At 41.7% G+C, this 17,651-nt stretch overlaps 1 protein-coding gene across 1 annotated transcript in view; it reads right to left on the bottom strand.

Annotated features, from left to right (window-relative positions):
- Window positions 1-151: 151 nt before the first annotated feature.
- RNF145 (ring finger protein 145) overlaps window positions 152-17,651 on the bottom strand; it is a 40,118-nt gene continuing 22,618 nt past the window's right edge. Inside the window, exons 4-11 of the mRNA XM_048960855.1 lie at window positions 16,135-16,226; window positions 11,538-11,773; window positions 8,484-8,659; window positions 6,446-6,586; window positions 5,942-6,124; window positions 3,966-4,113; window positions 2,922-3,278; window positions 152-1,781 (exon numbers count right to left, since the gene is read on the bottom strand). Coding sequence (XP_048816812.1) covers window positions 1,356-1,781; window positions 2,922-3,278; window positions 3,966-4,113; window positions 5,942-6,124; window positions 6,446-6,586; window positions 8,484-8,659; window positions 11,538-11,773; window positions 16,135-16,226 — 1,759 coding nt within the window. The 3' untranslated portion in view covers window positions 152-1,355. The remainder of the gene's footprint in view (window positions 1,782-2,921; window positions 3,279-3,965; window positions 4,114-5,941; window positions 6,125-6,445; window positions 6,587-8,483; window positions 8,660-11,537; window positions 11,774-16,134; window positions 16,227-17,651) is intronic.

The following is a 17,651-nucleotide window of genomic DNA, read 5'->3' as shown; positions in this document are numbered from 1 at the left end:
AAGGACCAGACCCACCTCTGCCACAACACACAAATGAAAAGGAGGGGGAGAAAGAGCATCAGAAGTCCCACTGATGTCCACAGGTTACGGAGAGCTACTATTCCAGCATCTCCTTCTTGGAATTCCAGTATAAGAATCACATAACCAGGTGTAAAAATCTTCAAATGTAATTTATTAAGACATTCAGCTATGTCTGTCAGTCTACATCCAAATTTACTACTAAAAATAAAATAGTATCACATTTCACATTAGGAATACCGACTTTGAAAAACACTTGAGTCAAGCCTATCGTATAAATAAGTGACTAATTTCTCTTCATATCAAAATTCACATAAAAAAATTGCCTGCCCCCCTACTCCCATCTATTTCCCCACCCCAGTTCCTAGTTCTACTTGAAGCCACGATGAATGTAAAAAGTTAAGTACGGACATGTCCTTGTCAAAGAAAAAAAGGTGCAAACCTATTAACAGCTTTAGAAGTGGCATTTGCGGAGTCTGATCATACACAAGAATGTACTCATTCCCAAAGTGCAAATATCGCCAGAGTTTAATACTGCTTTAATTCAGCTGCAAGAATTAAACATGACACAGCACAGTACTGCAAGGCCTCTATCCGTGCCCTAAAACTCATCCCACTTTCCTCCTGCACGTGGTAGCGGAGGCCAAAGCGTTCATTAGAGTTTTAGTTTACTTCACGCAGCCCAGCCTGTGCCCATTATTAACAAAAGTTTCATATACATCAAAATATTGAAGACTCCATCATAAAAGTCAAGAGTCACTATAGATTACATGACTTAAAATGCAGCTGCCCACCCAAGAACACCCAAAGCATATACACGACGTTTTTAGAGTGCTTCCATCTTCTAAGTACAATCACTGCCGCTGTATCTTTGATTTTTGCTTACGTGCCATAAAAGAAATTGTCAGTAACCAAAGCTGCACCTCAGCCAGAGACCAACAACTCACTGCATTTAACACCTCTCTGGGACGCCGGGACATGCAGCATTCGATGCCTTCCTCACCAAGAAAACAAAAGCCAGCACTTTGTCTGTCTGTCTGCAACTTCCCACAGACCTCCTGTGCTTCTCATCCCTTATCTACGTCTTGAAAACACTCGTTAACTTAAATTTATTTTCAGACATCCTTCCTATGCCCACAGTTCAGGGAGCTTCTGGAGTCATTTCTACTACATCTCAGTTACCGCTACCAAGCAGCCCACGAAAATCAGCATAGGATATTACATTTTGACCAGCATTAACAGCTAAACTTCTTTCACTGATGTGGAAGGATAGGTTTTCTTCTGCGTCAAACTAGGATCTCCGAAACGTGTTTGTTCCCATACCATCCTTTGTCACCTCAGAGCTGGATGCTGACCCTCAGGTCTGGGGCAGGGCACCCCTCTGGTGCTGCCATGAGTTCTGCAGCGCACGCTGCTTCCCGGCCGGCCTCACATGGGCTCGCGCCCTCGTCCACGCCCTGGAATCCCTTCGTGTCAGCAGAGCCCTCCAGGCTGTCCTGTCCATCACTCTGACTGGGGTTGTCTTCTGCATTTGCTCTCTTTTGCTCAGCGCCGGGGGGCTCAGCCTCATCTCCAGGTCTGACGTTTTGCTCTGCACCAGGATTTGGCTGTTGAACTTGCTCCGGCCCCAGTCCTTGCAGCTGTGAAGGGCTCTTAAGCTGGCAGTGGCACAGAGGGCAGGTTTCTTGCACGTACAGCCATTTCTTCAGACAGCCCGCGTGAAAAAAATGGCTACACGGTGTGATCACAGCTGTTTTCATGTCCTGGAAGACAAAAAAAAGATTATTGGCAGGCCCATTCCTCTCACCCTGCACATGTCCTGCTTCATCTCATGGGAGCAGCAGGCACAGAGGAAACAGAAGCAGTCCCCAGACAAGTAGAAGAATGTTTCTTGTTCATACCCACAAAGCTCCCACATTCAAATTCACACACACACACACACCAGCTACGTGCCAGGGCTGACTGTTTATAATACATGGATTAGAAATGAGGCAAAAAACCTTGTTTACAAAATATTATCACACTTAAATAAAAGGATTTGTAGGATTGGAGTTGCTGAATTTGTTGGCTTAAGAAAACCTTGCAAGTGAAAACCAGCAAACTTACAGATGCAACAAACAAATTAAATAATGCTCTCAGAGAAGAAATTCACATGTCACCTCTCTGGTGTTTTAAACATTGCCATTCAATCTGGCAGCAGTAGTTACACTCTTCAAATAATTTGTATTCAAGTTTGGAATCAATGCAATTGCACCCTATTAAACCCATGGTAGTTCTTTCATTGTTGCATATAGCTACTATTTGTATCCAAGAGAAAGAGACTCTGGAGCTGGAGGTGTGATAAAGATATTACTTCCAGCATTCATTTCTAAGGTCCTTACTTTGGCTGTCTTACATTAGATAGACCCATAACCTTTTGGTAATTAAGTTTCTGTTATAAAACTGACATTGCACATGAAGTGGAAGCAGCAGTGTCTGCGGAGACTGAGCTGCTTCTGAGGATGAATAAGAAATCAGCTACTTGAGTACACCCTGCCTTTCAGTAACAGAATCTCTCACTAATGAAGAAAGGGCACACTCCCTATTGCTACTGAGAGCAGCTGAACCCAAACGTGAGAGTTTCAAAGAACCTCAAGGACACGGTTTGTTGCATAACTAGAGAGAAAAATAGAAAGTTTAAACATACCCAAATTAGTTTTTATACATTAAAAAACCCTCAGCGCCAAAAGTCTAAATCAGTTTAGACAAAGCAGGGAACTGGATAATCCAAGCAGTTTATTAAGCATGAATGTGAGTCACTAAACATAATTCAAGTAACCTATTCTATCAGCTGTGGACCAAACACTACAGACAGTCCAGAGGTATTTAAATTCAAGTCAGCATTTTGATACTTCTATTCTTACCTGGTAGCAGATGGCACAGATATCGTTGTGCTGCTCTAGCTGTTCTTTTGTGGCAGTGGGCAGTGACTTGATCTTATTCACAGCATCTCTACGAAGAAGGAAGCTTTTCCACCCCAGTTGGGCCCGCAGCCACACGTTGTAGTAGGAGTGAATGAAGATGATCACAGAGCCCATAACAGTCCATTCGCCAAAGACAGTTTCTGAGACGCCATATGCCACCACACAGAGAGCAACAAGGAACTCCAGCAGTCGGTACGTGCCGTTGACGTAATAAATCACATCGTCCATATTTTCAACTGGTTCTTTTCTGAACTCTTCTACCATAAACAAAACATAAATGAAGAGTGTCCCAAGCACCTGTAACACACAGTGCAAGACCATTAGCTTAGTACGCAATCCTGAACTGGAGCTTCAGTAATTGAACATTACTCATGGAGCTCTGCACATACAGTGCTCCCAAATCAGACTGAGGGCAGGCAGGTCCCAAAGCAGCAAAACTGTTGCTGAACTTCAAGACAAAAGCCATTTTTTCTCATAAAGCAATTGCTCTTGCTCTCATGTGCTTCCCTTCTATGTATTTCCCTCAGCCCAAAGCACAGCTGAATTGATTAAACAAAAATGTTAAGCGTTATGAGGGACAATTTTATAAATTAATTACAAGAAAATCTTCTAACAATAATACTCATAGTGTGAAACACTTCCAGTATTTACAGTACTGTGTCTCAGGCAGCAAATTACTTTTGAATAACCATCGCTGCACAATATATAAATGAGCACTCTGGGAAATGTTGAGTTCTTTATTGTGATACTTCTGCCCTCAGAAGCCTCTTGGTTTTACAATTCAAAATAGGCTTTCACTCATCTATGTTCTCAGCCAACCCTTAGGAATTCCTTAGCCACAGGTACAGGATAAATTTTATATCATCTCTTGTACTTCTGCCCTTTTGTCAGCCCCGTTCTATTCTGATTATGCATTTTCTCTCCTAGAGAGACAGGATCACAGTTAGGGCAGCGATTCCGTTACTACAGGACTACCATTCTTACCTGAAGAGAGGTTAAAATACTGCTGGAGATAATGATCAGCAGCCAGAAATCCATGTGGAAGAACTGACATATCATGTAGGCCATGTACGCAGGGAACACAAGTAGGAACAAACAGAGGCTGACTGCTCGGAAGTGCTTCCACAGACTCCTGCAAACAACACAACGGGTTTTCATTTCTTTCTCTTTTCTTAAGTCAGATGTGAGCACCGGAATAAGAACAGGCTCACCCCTGGATGTAAGCACATCAGATGTTTGCTCGAGGCTTTAACTTCTTCAAGGGAGTTTTTATGTTACTTGGGCACAGTCTCCTGCCCAGCATGCATGCTAACAACACACACACTCCAAAGAGTTCCCTCTTATCTGATCTTTGCTGTTTTAACACAAATGCAAAATTACGGACAGGAAATCATCTACAGTAATTGTCCTACTGGTCAGAGGTTAGACAAATTAAGTACCTAAGATTCTAGATGTCTCAAATGAAAGTCCACTAAATAAACCTTACATATGTTTATAAGCCTTCCAATATAAACAGAGTTCTCCCAGATTATTTACTTATTACAGTGCTTCTATGTCTTTTTGCTAGCAAACACGAGGCAGAGGTATTTTTTCTCACCACCAGACTTAATCCTACTGCCTTCAGAAGTATGTTGCCCAGTTACTGGGATTTGAGGAAGAAGAGGCAGATATATGTTTTAATCCCCTTTATCACTTCCTTCCAATCTCTCTCCCAACATAAATACATCATCAATTTCTTACACTCAACCATTTGCAAAGGCTTTCAGAGCATCTCCAATAATTACTGTGCTACCCCTACATGCTACTCAGGTTGTATTTTAAGTTCATTTAACTCTGGTAATGAGGTATTGAGAAACTGGGAACACTGGGAGAGCGAGACAGTAGCAGACTGTTAATTAGCCAGGTTCTGAGAAAACATCAGAATGTCACCGTTAGGTTTGTAATTCTCTGTCTGTGGGCAAGGGAAAGAGGAAGAGCTGAAGAAGAATTTATCTTGATCTGAGTCAGTTTAGAACTGCCAGAGACATTTGGCAGATGAGAGATCAAAACTGCAGTCACCACAGGCTGCTTGTTTAAGCTGGGCAGATGCTCATATCCTGGCTCTACTCCCTCTCTGTTAGTATATTTTCAAGTCAATGTTGCTGCAGGACAGTGGCTACAAGTAGCCTCTAAGCTATACAAACTCTCTGCACATAAATAAACATTCTCTTTTACTTCCTTACTTACAGGCTATGAAAAAGGAAAAAACACAAGCAACTAACAAAGATGCAAACACAAACAGAATATAACAAAACCAGATACTAATAAAGCTCTTCAAAACACAAATTAACAACAATCCCACACAATCAAAACACCTGGTACAGTAATGTAAACCTTCCACATCTTATTTCCTGCCAATAAATCCTATCATTTTGGGATCACCGTGTCAGAAAAATCTGGGCTTTAGAATATCTAACACAAGGTCATCTCTAGATACATCCTCAATAACAGTCTGAGATCACTGCATGAGAGGGAATCCTACTCAACTGCAGAGAAAGGTAAGCAAAATCCACAGAATGGAGTGGTGGGAAGAAAGCACAGGCTTTGGAGTCCTGGATTTGTTTAACTGAAAGCACAGTCTTGCTAGGGGGAGCAACCTCTGCAGTGCTGAAGAGTGGGCAGCCAACAGCTGCTGAGCAGCATGAACTTATGCAGGCTGGATGGACACGCTCCTGAGCAGGAGCAGGTGACCCAACTCACCTCCATTTGCCAGCATGCAAAGAGCTGAAAAGCATTACTGTGTGCACGTGAAGGAGCAGTATGGAGAGAGAAAAACCAGAGAATTTAGGCTAGAAATCTGAAAACAGAAAAGACGTGGTAGAGCCAGCTACTAAAAATCCCAATTGGGTCATCAATGATTAATTTATTATCCCCTAAACCAATACTTGAGTAACTTTCAGTTTAGGAAACCAGTCTCTTACTTGTCTCTTGAAGCTCCCAATGCCAGGACAATAGGATCAGCAATTTCCAGCATGGACTGCAGGATGGAAGCCACCACAATGAAAAGAATAATACTGAGCAGGAACGCCCGATGCACTACTTGGAGCTCAATCAAACCTGTCTGCACAGCCAGGATCAGAAGTGTGACTCCTTCAGTCATTCCCCTGCAGACCAACGCAATCAAGAAAAGAACAACCAGATGCTTCTGTGACATCGTTGGTTCAAAAATGTATCCAGAAATACCCCAAAATAAGTTATTTCTTCTAGAATCCTGCAATTGCTACATTATTATTATTATTTTGCAGTTACTGATGTAACTGTTTAGGCTTTAACCAGATAGGAACACTGAAGAACCGGGAGTTTGGAAGTAGCAGCCAAGCGCTCTCAAGTTACAAAACAAAAAATCCCCACAACTCTATTTCAATTCCATTTATATACCTTTTTGTCTTTCTCTGTTTAGATCCTAGGCACTGTGACACACTTACCTATTCATAGCAGGATCATTCATGAATGCTCGGTAGCCCTGCAGGTAAAACTTGCAGAGAGTCAGAACTCCCAGAGCAACAAAGGAGACAGTGAAGACCAAACCCAGCAGCGAGTATGGAGTGCTACAGCATTCTGCAATACTGAGAGGAGAGAGGGGAAAAAGACAAAATGAAAAGTATCATCAATTAAAAGCAGTGTGATGAGCTCTCCCCTCGATCTCTTAAAGGTGTGAACTGTTCTGAAAGCACAATCGGACTAGCTTAATGGAAGTATTAAAAGGCACCACAGCAGTTAGCAGAGCTTTCAGGTTGGAGCCTTGTCTTGCACTGCTCCCTCCAGTCCTTCTCCATCGTTGTGCCACACGGTGGCACTGCGTCCTGCCTGCAGAGGGTTTCCACAGCCAGAAGGCAGCTGAGCCCCTGTGCCCCTGGGCTGCTTGCAGAAATTTCAAACAGCTAGCACGAGCAGAGTTAAAGCAGATGGATTCACTTGAGACACTTCACTTTCCACTCAGATCTCAACAGTGCAAGCAAATGTCAAAGTGATAAACACTGTTGGAAGACCAGACTTTTCCAGCAGTGTCCACAGGCAACAGTCGTCTTTCAAAGGTTTGTGCAGAAGCAGCAGGACAAGGAAGAATATTCTCTCTCAGCTGGGTTTTTCCTTTATTTTGCTACAACAGTAAGGTACCAAAGACTTCTGAGCACATCCAGTAATACCAAGAATAGCAGACTTCCTTCAGCTCTCTTACCTCAGGGCTGCTCTTTTACTGATTGCATTGCATTATTTGGAGAAGCCCAAGCCTCAAGGTTCACTTGGGCTCCTAAGAAATGCAGCACAGAGAGCACAGTACAGAACACCACATGTCCCAGCACTCAATGAAGAGCTGTCAGCCAGGGATTACACACCTGGAACTCTCCAAATACACAACACTAGGTAACAGCACATCAACACCTTCATTCATTGGAAAATAATAATAATCAAAAGATCTTAGCTTGTTCACCAGGGTAGAAATCTTTTATGAGACAAAATATGGTGGTCAAAAATGTGTCACACTAATTAACCAACTGAGGCTTGAACCAGTCCAGCAGTTTGAAAAGACAAAAGTGCTTCGAGGAAGAATATCCTTCAAAAGTAAGCAAAGCACAACCAAGAGACGTTGACTTTGTTTTAGTGACTGCTTGAACTGGAGATCTCCTTTGACAGCAGTTCATAACAGTGCATTTTGAAGTGTTTACATACACTATTTGCAGAGCTTTTGGTAAGCCTTCCTGTTCTGTCTATTTACTAACCTGAGCAGGGCTGATTAAGCTTTCAAGTGTTCCTGCCAGTCAAGGCAGTGAGAAATAGACATTTAAATACAGTATTTCTGCAGAGTTTGAGGAACTCTGAGTTTTGTTTACCAGAAAATAAGAATCTTGGCCATTAATCTTTTTTTTCCCCCCCCAGAGTAATTTTACTATCCTTCTTAAACTCACTTCCACATGATGTTCCATTCAAGGGTCCCATAGGAGCTTAAGAGCTCGCAGAAAAGCCTGAAGAGCTCAGACTGTTATGTTTATGTATTAGGCACAAGTTTATAAACTGTCCCAAAGAGCTAAACTCTTCAAAGCATACAAAAAAATCACAGCAGTTATATCATCAAGGAAAAGATTTTGAGAGGAACATCAAGAACAACGAAATGCACAGATATTTTTTTCAAACAGCAAATGCACATGCAAGAACTTTCCAGTCCAGTAAGAACAGACATCATCCTCAGCTTTATAGAAAAGGTAAGAGATGTGCTCTTCTTATTTCCTCATCAAAGGAATTTTCTGCTTTCTTTGGGAACTCTCTCCCAGTTTTACTATCACTGTATGTCCTAAACATAATAGATGCCTCGGAAGCTTCACAGGGGAAGCATACATTGTCTCTGCAGTAAGGAGAGGTATTTGTGGGCATCCAATGCAATAAAGCCCATCTACTTACACAGTCTCTAGAGATGTTTCAGAACATACTCAAAACATAAAAACAGCTATGCACAGACTAGTTAATTACCTTGTCAAGAAGAGGAAGAGCAGCCTCTCTCTCGAGGCTGGCTGGTCCCGGGTACTGAAATAGGAATAGATCTGGAGAGCAAATAAGACCAACCAGAACACCATGAAGAGAACAGGGACCACCAGCTGGTTCCACAGTGACATCCCCAGAGCCAGCAGACCATACACTTCCACCACCTGGGCAAGACAGAAAAAAACCATAGTTTGTTATTGGTTCACATCATTTATGGTCTGATAACAAAAGGCAGTTCAACAATAAAGCCGCAGTAAAGCTAAGGGTAATTCACACTGCCTTAGCCACCCCAAAGCAAAAAACGGGGTGAAGCTACAGCCTGACAAGGGGAAAGCCCACAGTCAGCAGTGACAAACTACTGATCAACTGTCTCACCCGGGTAAGGAGTTTATTGCACACCACCAATACCCTATTGCACACCAAACCACCAGAAATGCCTCCTTCCTGTGGATAACTGCCTTTGGGCTGCTGTCTGCTGCCCTCTCTCGGGAAGGATGCACACCTCTGGCTCACACACAGCCCTCAGACTGTGTTCCCAGCTCATGTCAGAGCAATGCTCTTTTCTTGATAGCTGCTGCCAACTCACCACACAGACTAGATAATTAAATATGAGCCCGAGCACTTCAGCACAGTAAATCTGTTCTGCTGATCTGTTCTAAAAGGAACACTAAGTACCTCAGACATTTTATATTTAAATATCTCCAGATGAACAGCTATCAAACTTCTGACTGCTCCCAGTCAACCAAGAGTTCTGAAGTTCATGGTTAAATTTCAGAAGACTCTGAAGTTCAATTACAACTTTTGCATTGCAACAACTAAGTTATAACACAATCATTCTCTGGAAGCTGGGACTTAATACAGCTGGACTTAACAGAAAGCATCAAAAGGAGATCACTCACAACAGCTATTTCCTTATCATCTGCTTCCCCCAGTGACGTAAAATCTGTAAGGCTAGCAAATGCATGGAATAGTTGTTAGTTCAACAAAATGTTCAAGAGTTGTCTACAATGTTTCATGACAAGTATGAGTGATGTTAGGTTCATGGGACCTGCTGCAGTACGGACTGTGCCTGATAAACAGTACGGTGCTGGCAGGGACATGGTGACAAGCTCCTGCTTTTAGCTTGGTGCACACTTGTCAAGGAACTGAATCTGCCAACAGGAGACTCCCTTGGCCTGGCACCAAGCCATGCAATCCTGTGCAGCTCCTGGCACAGCACTCCATCATGTTGGACACAGGTCATCTGTGCTAATAATGTAGATTAATAACCACGAGGCATTTCTGGCATCTTCTGCTGCAAGTAGGCAGCTACCCTTCAGGACCTGCTTTTAAATTACATCACCAGACACAGGATGAACTACATACATATGCAGAAAACTGCTTTGGTCAACTGGTTAGGGCTACCTCCACTCTGGTGCTACATTCAAGAAATATGATGCTGAACATCCCAACATTCACTGAGTTCCACCACTGATATCCAAACAGCAACCAATTTCAGCCTGCAACAGGAGGGAAGTCACTAATGCCAGGACAAAGGCATCACTGACAGCTATCTACCACACAAGGGCATCCTTACGATGAGGAGACTTGTAAAGCAGCTGCACTTGGAATACAATTCTGAGCAAATAACAAGACAACTATTTCACCCCCAATCTTATCTGCAGCTGAAATCTTCAGATGACGTTTGTTTTATACTAAGTGCCTAACAGAACAATAGATAAATGAATCAGATCCACATCAGACTTCAATTTGACATCAGGAAGCTAAACTCTGCAGGTGTCCATGAACATCGAAAATGGAGGTGCTGGTTCTACCTTGTTTCAAGTCTTCAATCAGTACAGAAGAGGAGTGTGTTTTATCCCAAACAGCACTGCTGTCTCTCTTATAAAGAAAGTGGTAAGCATGATTTTCATATTCTTGCTGGAATACGTGGATATTGAGGCTTTGCCCATCAGCTCTTGATCTTGTTTTAATCAGTAAATCTACAATCTAGTTGTGAACAAGGCCAGACCATGCTACGTGCTGTACAAGCAAGGAAGGGTAATCTTGCTCCTAAGACCAATTACATAAAAATAAATAATTAGACAATACTGATCAACATGACAGGTTGAGACTTTGGCATGTCAGAAACCCACTGCTGCCAAGTTCTGGTTTGTATATGACATATGACAGCAAAGAAGAGCTTTAAAGATGGTTCTGAAAGAGCTTAGCAAGTTACTTTTTAGGCTGCTTTCAGAATGGAGAAGCAAAAGGCAGAAAAGCAAAGGCTTGCTTTGAAAAAACTCCAGCAACTGGTGAGAAGAGAACTGGTGGGTCCATCAAAATTAAACAAGTATCAATTCTTTTATACTGAGATATACAGAAGGATATGTACTCATATTTTGTTTTTATATAATATGAGGCATAATCTTTCTGTAGCATTAATAAAGCTGTTTCTCATATCAAATGCATTTTTTGGATGCTGAAGCATTAACAAAAGGGATGTGTGTCAGATCAACCTTCTCTGTTTCTGGTAACTCCTGTTAGAACTCTCAGAAATGCTGCTTTTCTGAAGAAAATACTGCAGACTTTTCAACCTTTCACATCACAGTCTAACTTACAGTTAAAATCAGCCTTACTCTTACTCCCAATTAAATATTACTATGATTGTAAATGTTTTTTCTTGCAGAAGGTATTTCTTGAAATGAACAGCTACTGTAATTAATGCATGGGAGTACCATGCACATTTAATAAGGCTCTAGATAAATTCCATCCTACCACAATCCTGTCTTTTAGCCTGGATTTGGAAAGGACTAAGTAAAACCCAAGTAAAGTCAAGCTGCTCAACTAGCCAGTATAATTCAGGCTAATGGCTCAACTGCTCACTCAAACAAATCGTAAACCACCCTAAATTAAAGAAAGATGATGCTATGGATAGGAACACAGTGGGCTTACTAAGAAAACATGAGCTCACACACAAGAACAGATGCATAGAAAACAGTCAAACTACCTTTACTTAATACTTCTTTGCTCCAAAAATGCTCATGCCCAACTCTGTCTTACCTGGACAAGCTCTCTGTATGCAGATTTTGCCAAGTTATAGGGCACCAGGAGATTTGATCCCAGAAAGTAGAGAACTTCCAAACCAGTGAAAATCATGGCAAATTTGTTGATGATGACAATGGTTTCCAACGGGACCAGGCAGAGCCGTGCCAGCAGAGGGAGCATGTGAGCAGAGAAGAGCCAGATCTGTTTTGTTTTCATGACGCAGGAGCAGAGCGTGCACACCACCAGCTGACCTGAAAACGCAACAGTCTTTTATAATCAAGCTGATTATCCCCTTCAGGAAAAACGTATTTTAATTCGTTATCTTTCCATAACACAGTTATCAACATCCAGCATATTATGACAGCTCTAACTAGGACATATCTGTTATGAAACCAGTCTCCTCTGCATTGTTTGCTAGGTCACAAAACTTATCATTTTTAGACTACGCCAAGTGAGGGCTTTGCAGATTAGCAAAATGCAAGCCCAAAGCACATCCAGAATCATGTTCAAATTAATATAAAGCCCAGGAAAAAAATCACATGGAGGATAACTGGGCAAGTCATCCCTCTGGTTTCCACACCCCCCAGTTCAACCTGTATCAGTGAGCACAGCAGCAGCATTTCTGAAGCCCAGCCATAAGACTATTTCGTCCTGATCTATTAAAAAAAAAAGTAATCAAAGGCCCCAAATGGCTTTTAGAACAATATTTACACTGTCAAGAGGAATTACCAACCAAGAACAACAAGAGGCAGCCAGGTCCACAGCTGAGATTTCAATAATTTCATAATGCTCCAGGGCAGTTGTTCAGAATTATCACTGAACCTTGCAAGTGACACATAATTAACAACTAAATTCTCTTAAGCAGTTGGCAGGGCAAAGGGACAGCTTTGCTACACACCCAGAGATCTGGAAGGCAGCATTTCTACAGCAGACCAGTCCAGTTTAACTCTCCCATTACAGTCACTGGAACTCTTTATCTCAGAGGAAGCAGCATGGAGACAAATGAACATCACCTGGGTAAGAAAAACTCTCACACATCACTTTGGGTAAGAAACTGGTGTTCTCCAATCATAGGACCTCTGATTCTTGTCTCATCTGATAAGCAGCAACACCTGCTTTCCTCCTGGCATAACAAGCTGAGTCTGCTCATCATCCCTGCTGAGTGTTGTTTTCCACCTTTTCAGTTCATATACTGATTGGAAGTTACATGTCATGGGAAGAAGAACTGTACACCACAAATGAAACACGTGGAGGCCTTGATCTCCTTCTTGCAGTCTGCATTTAGTCAGTTCTCAGAAGGGGCCTGAAATGACAGTGAAGCTTGCAGTGACAAGGACATAGTTCCCATCTTTAACTGGGGCAGCCACCCTTTTGTTCAGGACAGTCTCTTTGTGCTGCATACCATCATATCTTTCTAAGTAGGGCTGTACATAGTGAGATATCACCTACAATTTGCAGTTTCAGTCAGAAGGAATCAGCTTGGAACTCGTATCAAATCACCAAAAAAACTTAATGCTCAAACTATCTGCTAAGACTAGCAAATCCAATGGAACAGTCCATCTGCAATCTAAGATGCTGGGGATTGAAAAGCACAGCCAGTGACAATGAATCTGGAATGCTCTTGCAGGACTTTAGGCTCTTGCAGGAATTAATCTACTGCTTTAAGTTCCTGCCCATTCTTTTCCCCTCCTAAAACCTCCACAAATACATTAAATATAGCCAAGGACTCTCAGGCAGCAAGCTAACGGAAAATATGCAGTAACTGAGCCCATGTGGTTCTGTTGCTGTTCAAACCACATTTAGAAGGGAACTCTCTATTTCATCCCCTATTTTAAAAGGCTGATGTTAACAAATTTCCTGATTATGACATTAACTGCTTGGCAAAAAGCAGGATGCCTTGAAGTTACTAAGTGCTCCCACTACTGAGCAATGAGAGCCAAGAAAAAACAAGACTCCACAATAGCACCACTTCCACAGCCACACAGCTTTGTAACATCCACAGCTGACATTCTCACAAGGTGACACACTCATCCAAAAGACAATTCAAAGGCATTTATTCCCTGCACCCAGCACTTCAGAGCATATTGGTAACCCTATTTAACAGTCATTGGACTGAGCTAGAACTGGGGAAAGAACTGACTGTGAAAGACCAAAGGCACTCATGAATAAAGGCATTAAAAAAGATTAAATTTGTGACCCAGGCTGTGCATTGTACATCAACCCCTTTATTGTGACCACAGCTTTTAGGTAACAGAGCTCTATCACCATCATGATTGTTTCCTTATGCACCTGTCTCAGTGCCTTTGCCAACAGTGCTGCACCACAATGCTCAGGCAGGACATACAAGAAACAAACTGGAGCAAATCACCTCCTTGTTCTTTTCGCTGTGAAGATGGCAGTTAAGCACAGGATGCTCCTGAGACATGGCAGAATGCACTGGATAAATACCTTGGCATGTAACAGATTTAACATAGTATTTCATATTCACAGAAAACATTGTCAAATCTCAAAGTCCACTTCTATAGAACTTCCCCAAAGACCACCAACTGCCATCAAGATTAAAATTACACTTTCATGTTGTCCTTAGAAGAACATGGAGAACTAATAATGAGGGTATTAAAAACATTAACATACATATACTTGTTACTATAGCCACTGCTACTTCTGAAATGCAATAATCAGACATTCTAGTCTGCCGCCCAGTACAACAAAAAACTGTACTGGACAAAAACAAACCTGTCTTCGTCTCTTATCTTTAATCCACATTAAAACTGAATGATACACCATGGGATACTGATGGGTTTGACTCTTGAATTAGTTTCTGTCTATATGTCACAGAATGGCATAATGCCTCCTGACCTCTTTCTGCCTGCTGCTTTGTGGAGCTCCAAGGGATTCTGCTTTATCATGGAACTCTGCACTGCATCTAAGAGAGATTGAAAGAACTAATTACAAATATTTCCTCATTGAAACATACTAAAGGATTTAGCTGTACCTTGATGTCCTATGATAAGGCAATAAATTTAGCACACCTAGAAATCAGAAGAGAGAAGAAATAACCTCAAAAGATTTCCTTTCCTCAGGAAATAGCAATGGTGTTTCTACAAAAATTTTAAAAGCGAGGACAAATGTCACATTTAAAAGTGAAGATGTGGGCACATAAGAGATGTAGATACTCAGGTAGACCTAACATACGGTAGAAGTAAATCCATTTAAATCTTCCAACAGCAGCTGCAAGCAAAAAGAAAGCAGCTGAGTTTTGCCAACAGTGCACGGCTCACTAAATCTGTCAATAATCTGATGAAAACCACAGACCTTAATGAAAGGAATTAGGAAAGATTTGTCTTCCGAGTTTGTCTGGCTTATAACTAAAATGCACACAGTACATGCGTATTCCAATACCCTCTCAGCAGAGCATATGGTATGGCACAGCAGCCTTAATGCTGAATTTATTCTCTTCCAAAGTTCATTTGGGAGGGAAGGGTAAGGAGTGTAAAAACCCAATTCTTCACCATTTCTCTGACATTTTTAGGAAAAGGGTCATCTTATCCATTAATAAAATAATCTAAATGCAGTTTTGTGTTGTTACTCCTTAATGCTTTCATTAGAAATATCCCTGGAACTAGGCTGGAAAATAAAAAAGCCGCCTGCTTTTCATGCACACATCCACAAATCTATTTCACTTGTTTTTCTCCTTTTTTCTCAGAGTATGATAATGCTCAGCTGTAAAGACAATACAGAATAAATGCTTGCACAACCACTTCAAAGACAAAAGCATTATAAACGTTACTACTGACATTTCTACAGTGCTTCCCATCCAAGACAATCCAATCATTCTGAATCAGACTGCGAGTCTGAAAAGAACATGGAGACAGAATGCTACAATTAAGAAGCACAGTTCTAGAATTGGTAAGCACAGAAGCACTAAAGAATATTAATGCTATTTCTTGAGAGCAACTATATGCTGTCAATAAGTGACCGACCACTACAAACTGAACTGCATACATGACATCCTTGAATCTCTCTCCCCACGTTCCTCATGCTTGATGCTTTCACAGGGGTAGACAGGGATACAGAGACAAAACTCAAAGTTTTCTTTTAAGAATACCTCCTATGCTGCATACCATGGTAAATCACCTCCTATAAGAACTGCTTATTGTGAAGTTTTCACCCAAATCCAGGCATGAATTCAAAGTGCTTCTACAAGAACATACTCTCCAACCACTCGTCCTACTCCACCAAATTATAACACACTTTTACTTTCAATTCCATAGGTCATAAACAAGCATGAACTGCAACAAAGTGCACCTTTACAACAGTGTGATAGATTAAGATACCCTTATGAATCTCAAGCATTTGGACCTATCATTAAATTTTAAAAATCACCATAGAGATCTAGAAAATACTTCAGTGCTGTAAATAAGGGAGTATTGGTAATTCAGTGGACTATAGAGAGTCAGGTAGGACACACACAGGACTCCTGTGTATTAATGAGGATCACAGCTACCAAAAGTGATAGAGAAATTTGAAAACAAGAAGCAAAATGTGCCTAGGTTTCAATGAAGAGAATTAGGCAGAACTCTCCTGCATCACAAATATTTCAGTCACTTACCTACTAACGCAGTCATGAAACGATTCATTGAGAGAGGCTCCACGTACATCGGCCCTTCATATCCTGATTCTAATTCACTTCTCACGTAATCCCTAAGAAAAATAAAACCACAAAGTATGTGTTAAGATCCTTCTGATCGGACAAGATGCAATTTACTCATCCACACACATCTAACTTCAGTGTACGTTACAGACAATTAAGTAAATATCAAAAAGCTGTTATGGCAGCCTCACTGACTGAAGGATCTAACTGGAGCATGACTTCAGCAACAGGCACATTATCTGTAATTAGACCCACTGCCACAGCCGTAAAAGTCCTCTGGGACACCCGAGCTGCTCTTCTGCATGGCCTGAAACTGCTTATTGACAAAGCCTCTTAAGCATCATTTCATTTTCAAGTTTCCTTATTAAGTGTTTCTTTTTTCCTAATTATGTTTTTTTTTCCTCCACTAGAACCATGTGGAAAGGTCTTCCAATTAAAGGGACAAAATGTTTTGCACCAAATGATCTCTTTGCACTGAATTCAAAATTAGCTGTGAAGAACAGTGACAGTCGTGGAAGAGTCAGGGACAGGCTGCCTCATAATCCCTTCAACCAACAGGATTTAAAAATTGAGCTGCACACTGGGGAGCTCAGGTGGACCAACAGGATGCCCTCAAACTGATGGAGCACTACTGAAGATACAGTGAGATAATACGAGAACCAGATAGAACATTTGTAACTTTTTTCTGAGATGAGGTGGGCAAGGAGGATGAGCTCAGGCAGTCAAAGAAAGAAGTAAGAATCCTATGGAAAGCAGGCATTTTTCCTGCTGTTGGCAATCACCCATCAGCTCCACTGTAAATGGGCTAACCTACGTAACAACAAAGTAAATCAAATATGAACTTCATATGAAGAGCAAACACTTTGCACTTTCTGAAGATAATCCTGGAACAGCACAGCAGTAATTCTCCAGTGGCTCGTTAATCCCCTGCCATGAGACAGCAGGCAACACTCGTGACCCTTTGCATCCAGAGCTCCAGCTCTCTCTTCTGCACTCCCCACACGGCTGCTGCTGCACCTCTGTTACACACCATCAGATCCTGAGGTCCCACAGCCTCTGCTAACCCCATGCAGTCACTCCTATTTGGCTCCAGCCACAGGAATGCTGGGCAGACACACTCAATCTGATCCTGCACGGAGCGAGCGGGGTGTTTGCTCATGCGGCAGGGAGCTTCACTCATGGTGTAGTTCTTTACATCAGTGAGGTAAGCCACGCTCGCTGGGAAAGGTGCAGCCAAAGCAGAGCAAGCAAGGCTGGAAATCACAACCAATTTAAGAATTGTTCTTTATATTTCAGGGCAGAAAAATATATGCAAATGGTGAAGCATTTGCATATATGAACTACTAGAAGCATTCACTTCTCTCCAGAAATATGAAAACATACTCTGGTTCTAGCATCACTTCACCACTCCAAGCTAAGGTATTCACACACTCATTTACAAAAAGTCTCTGGAATTTGAGACATAAATCTCAAAG

Source organism: Lagopus muta, chromosome 14, assembly GCF_023343835.1.
Source record: "Lagopus muta isolate bLagMut1 chromosome 14, bLagMut1 primary, whole genome shotgun sequence".
Classification (NCBI taxonomy): domain Eukaryota; kingdom Metazoa; phylum Chordata; class Aves; order Galliformes; family Phasianidae; genus Lagopus; species Lagopus muta.
Note: the sequence above shows the minus strand (reverse complement) of the source record. Positions and strands in the feature narration are given on the sequence as shown.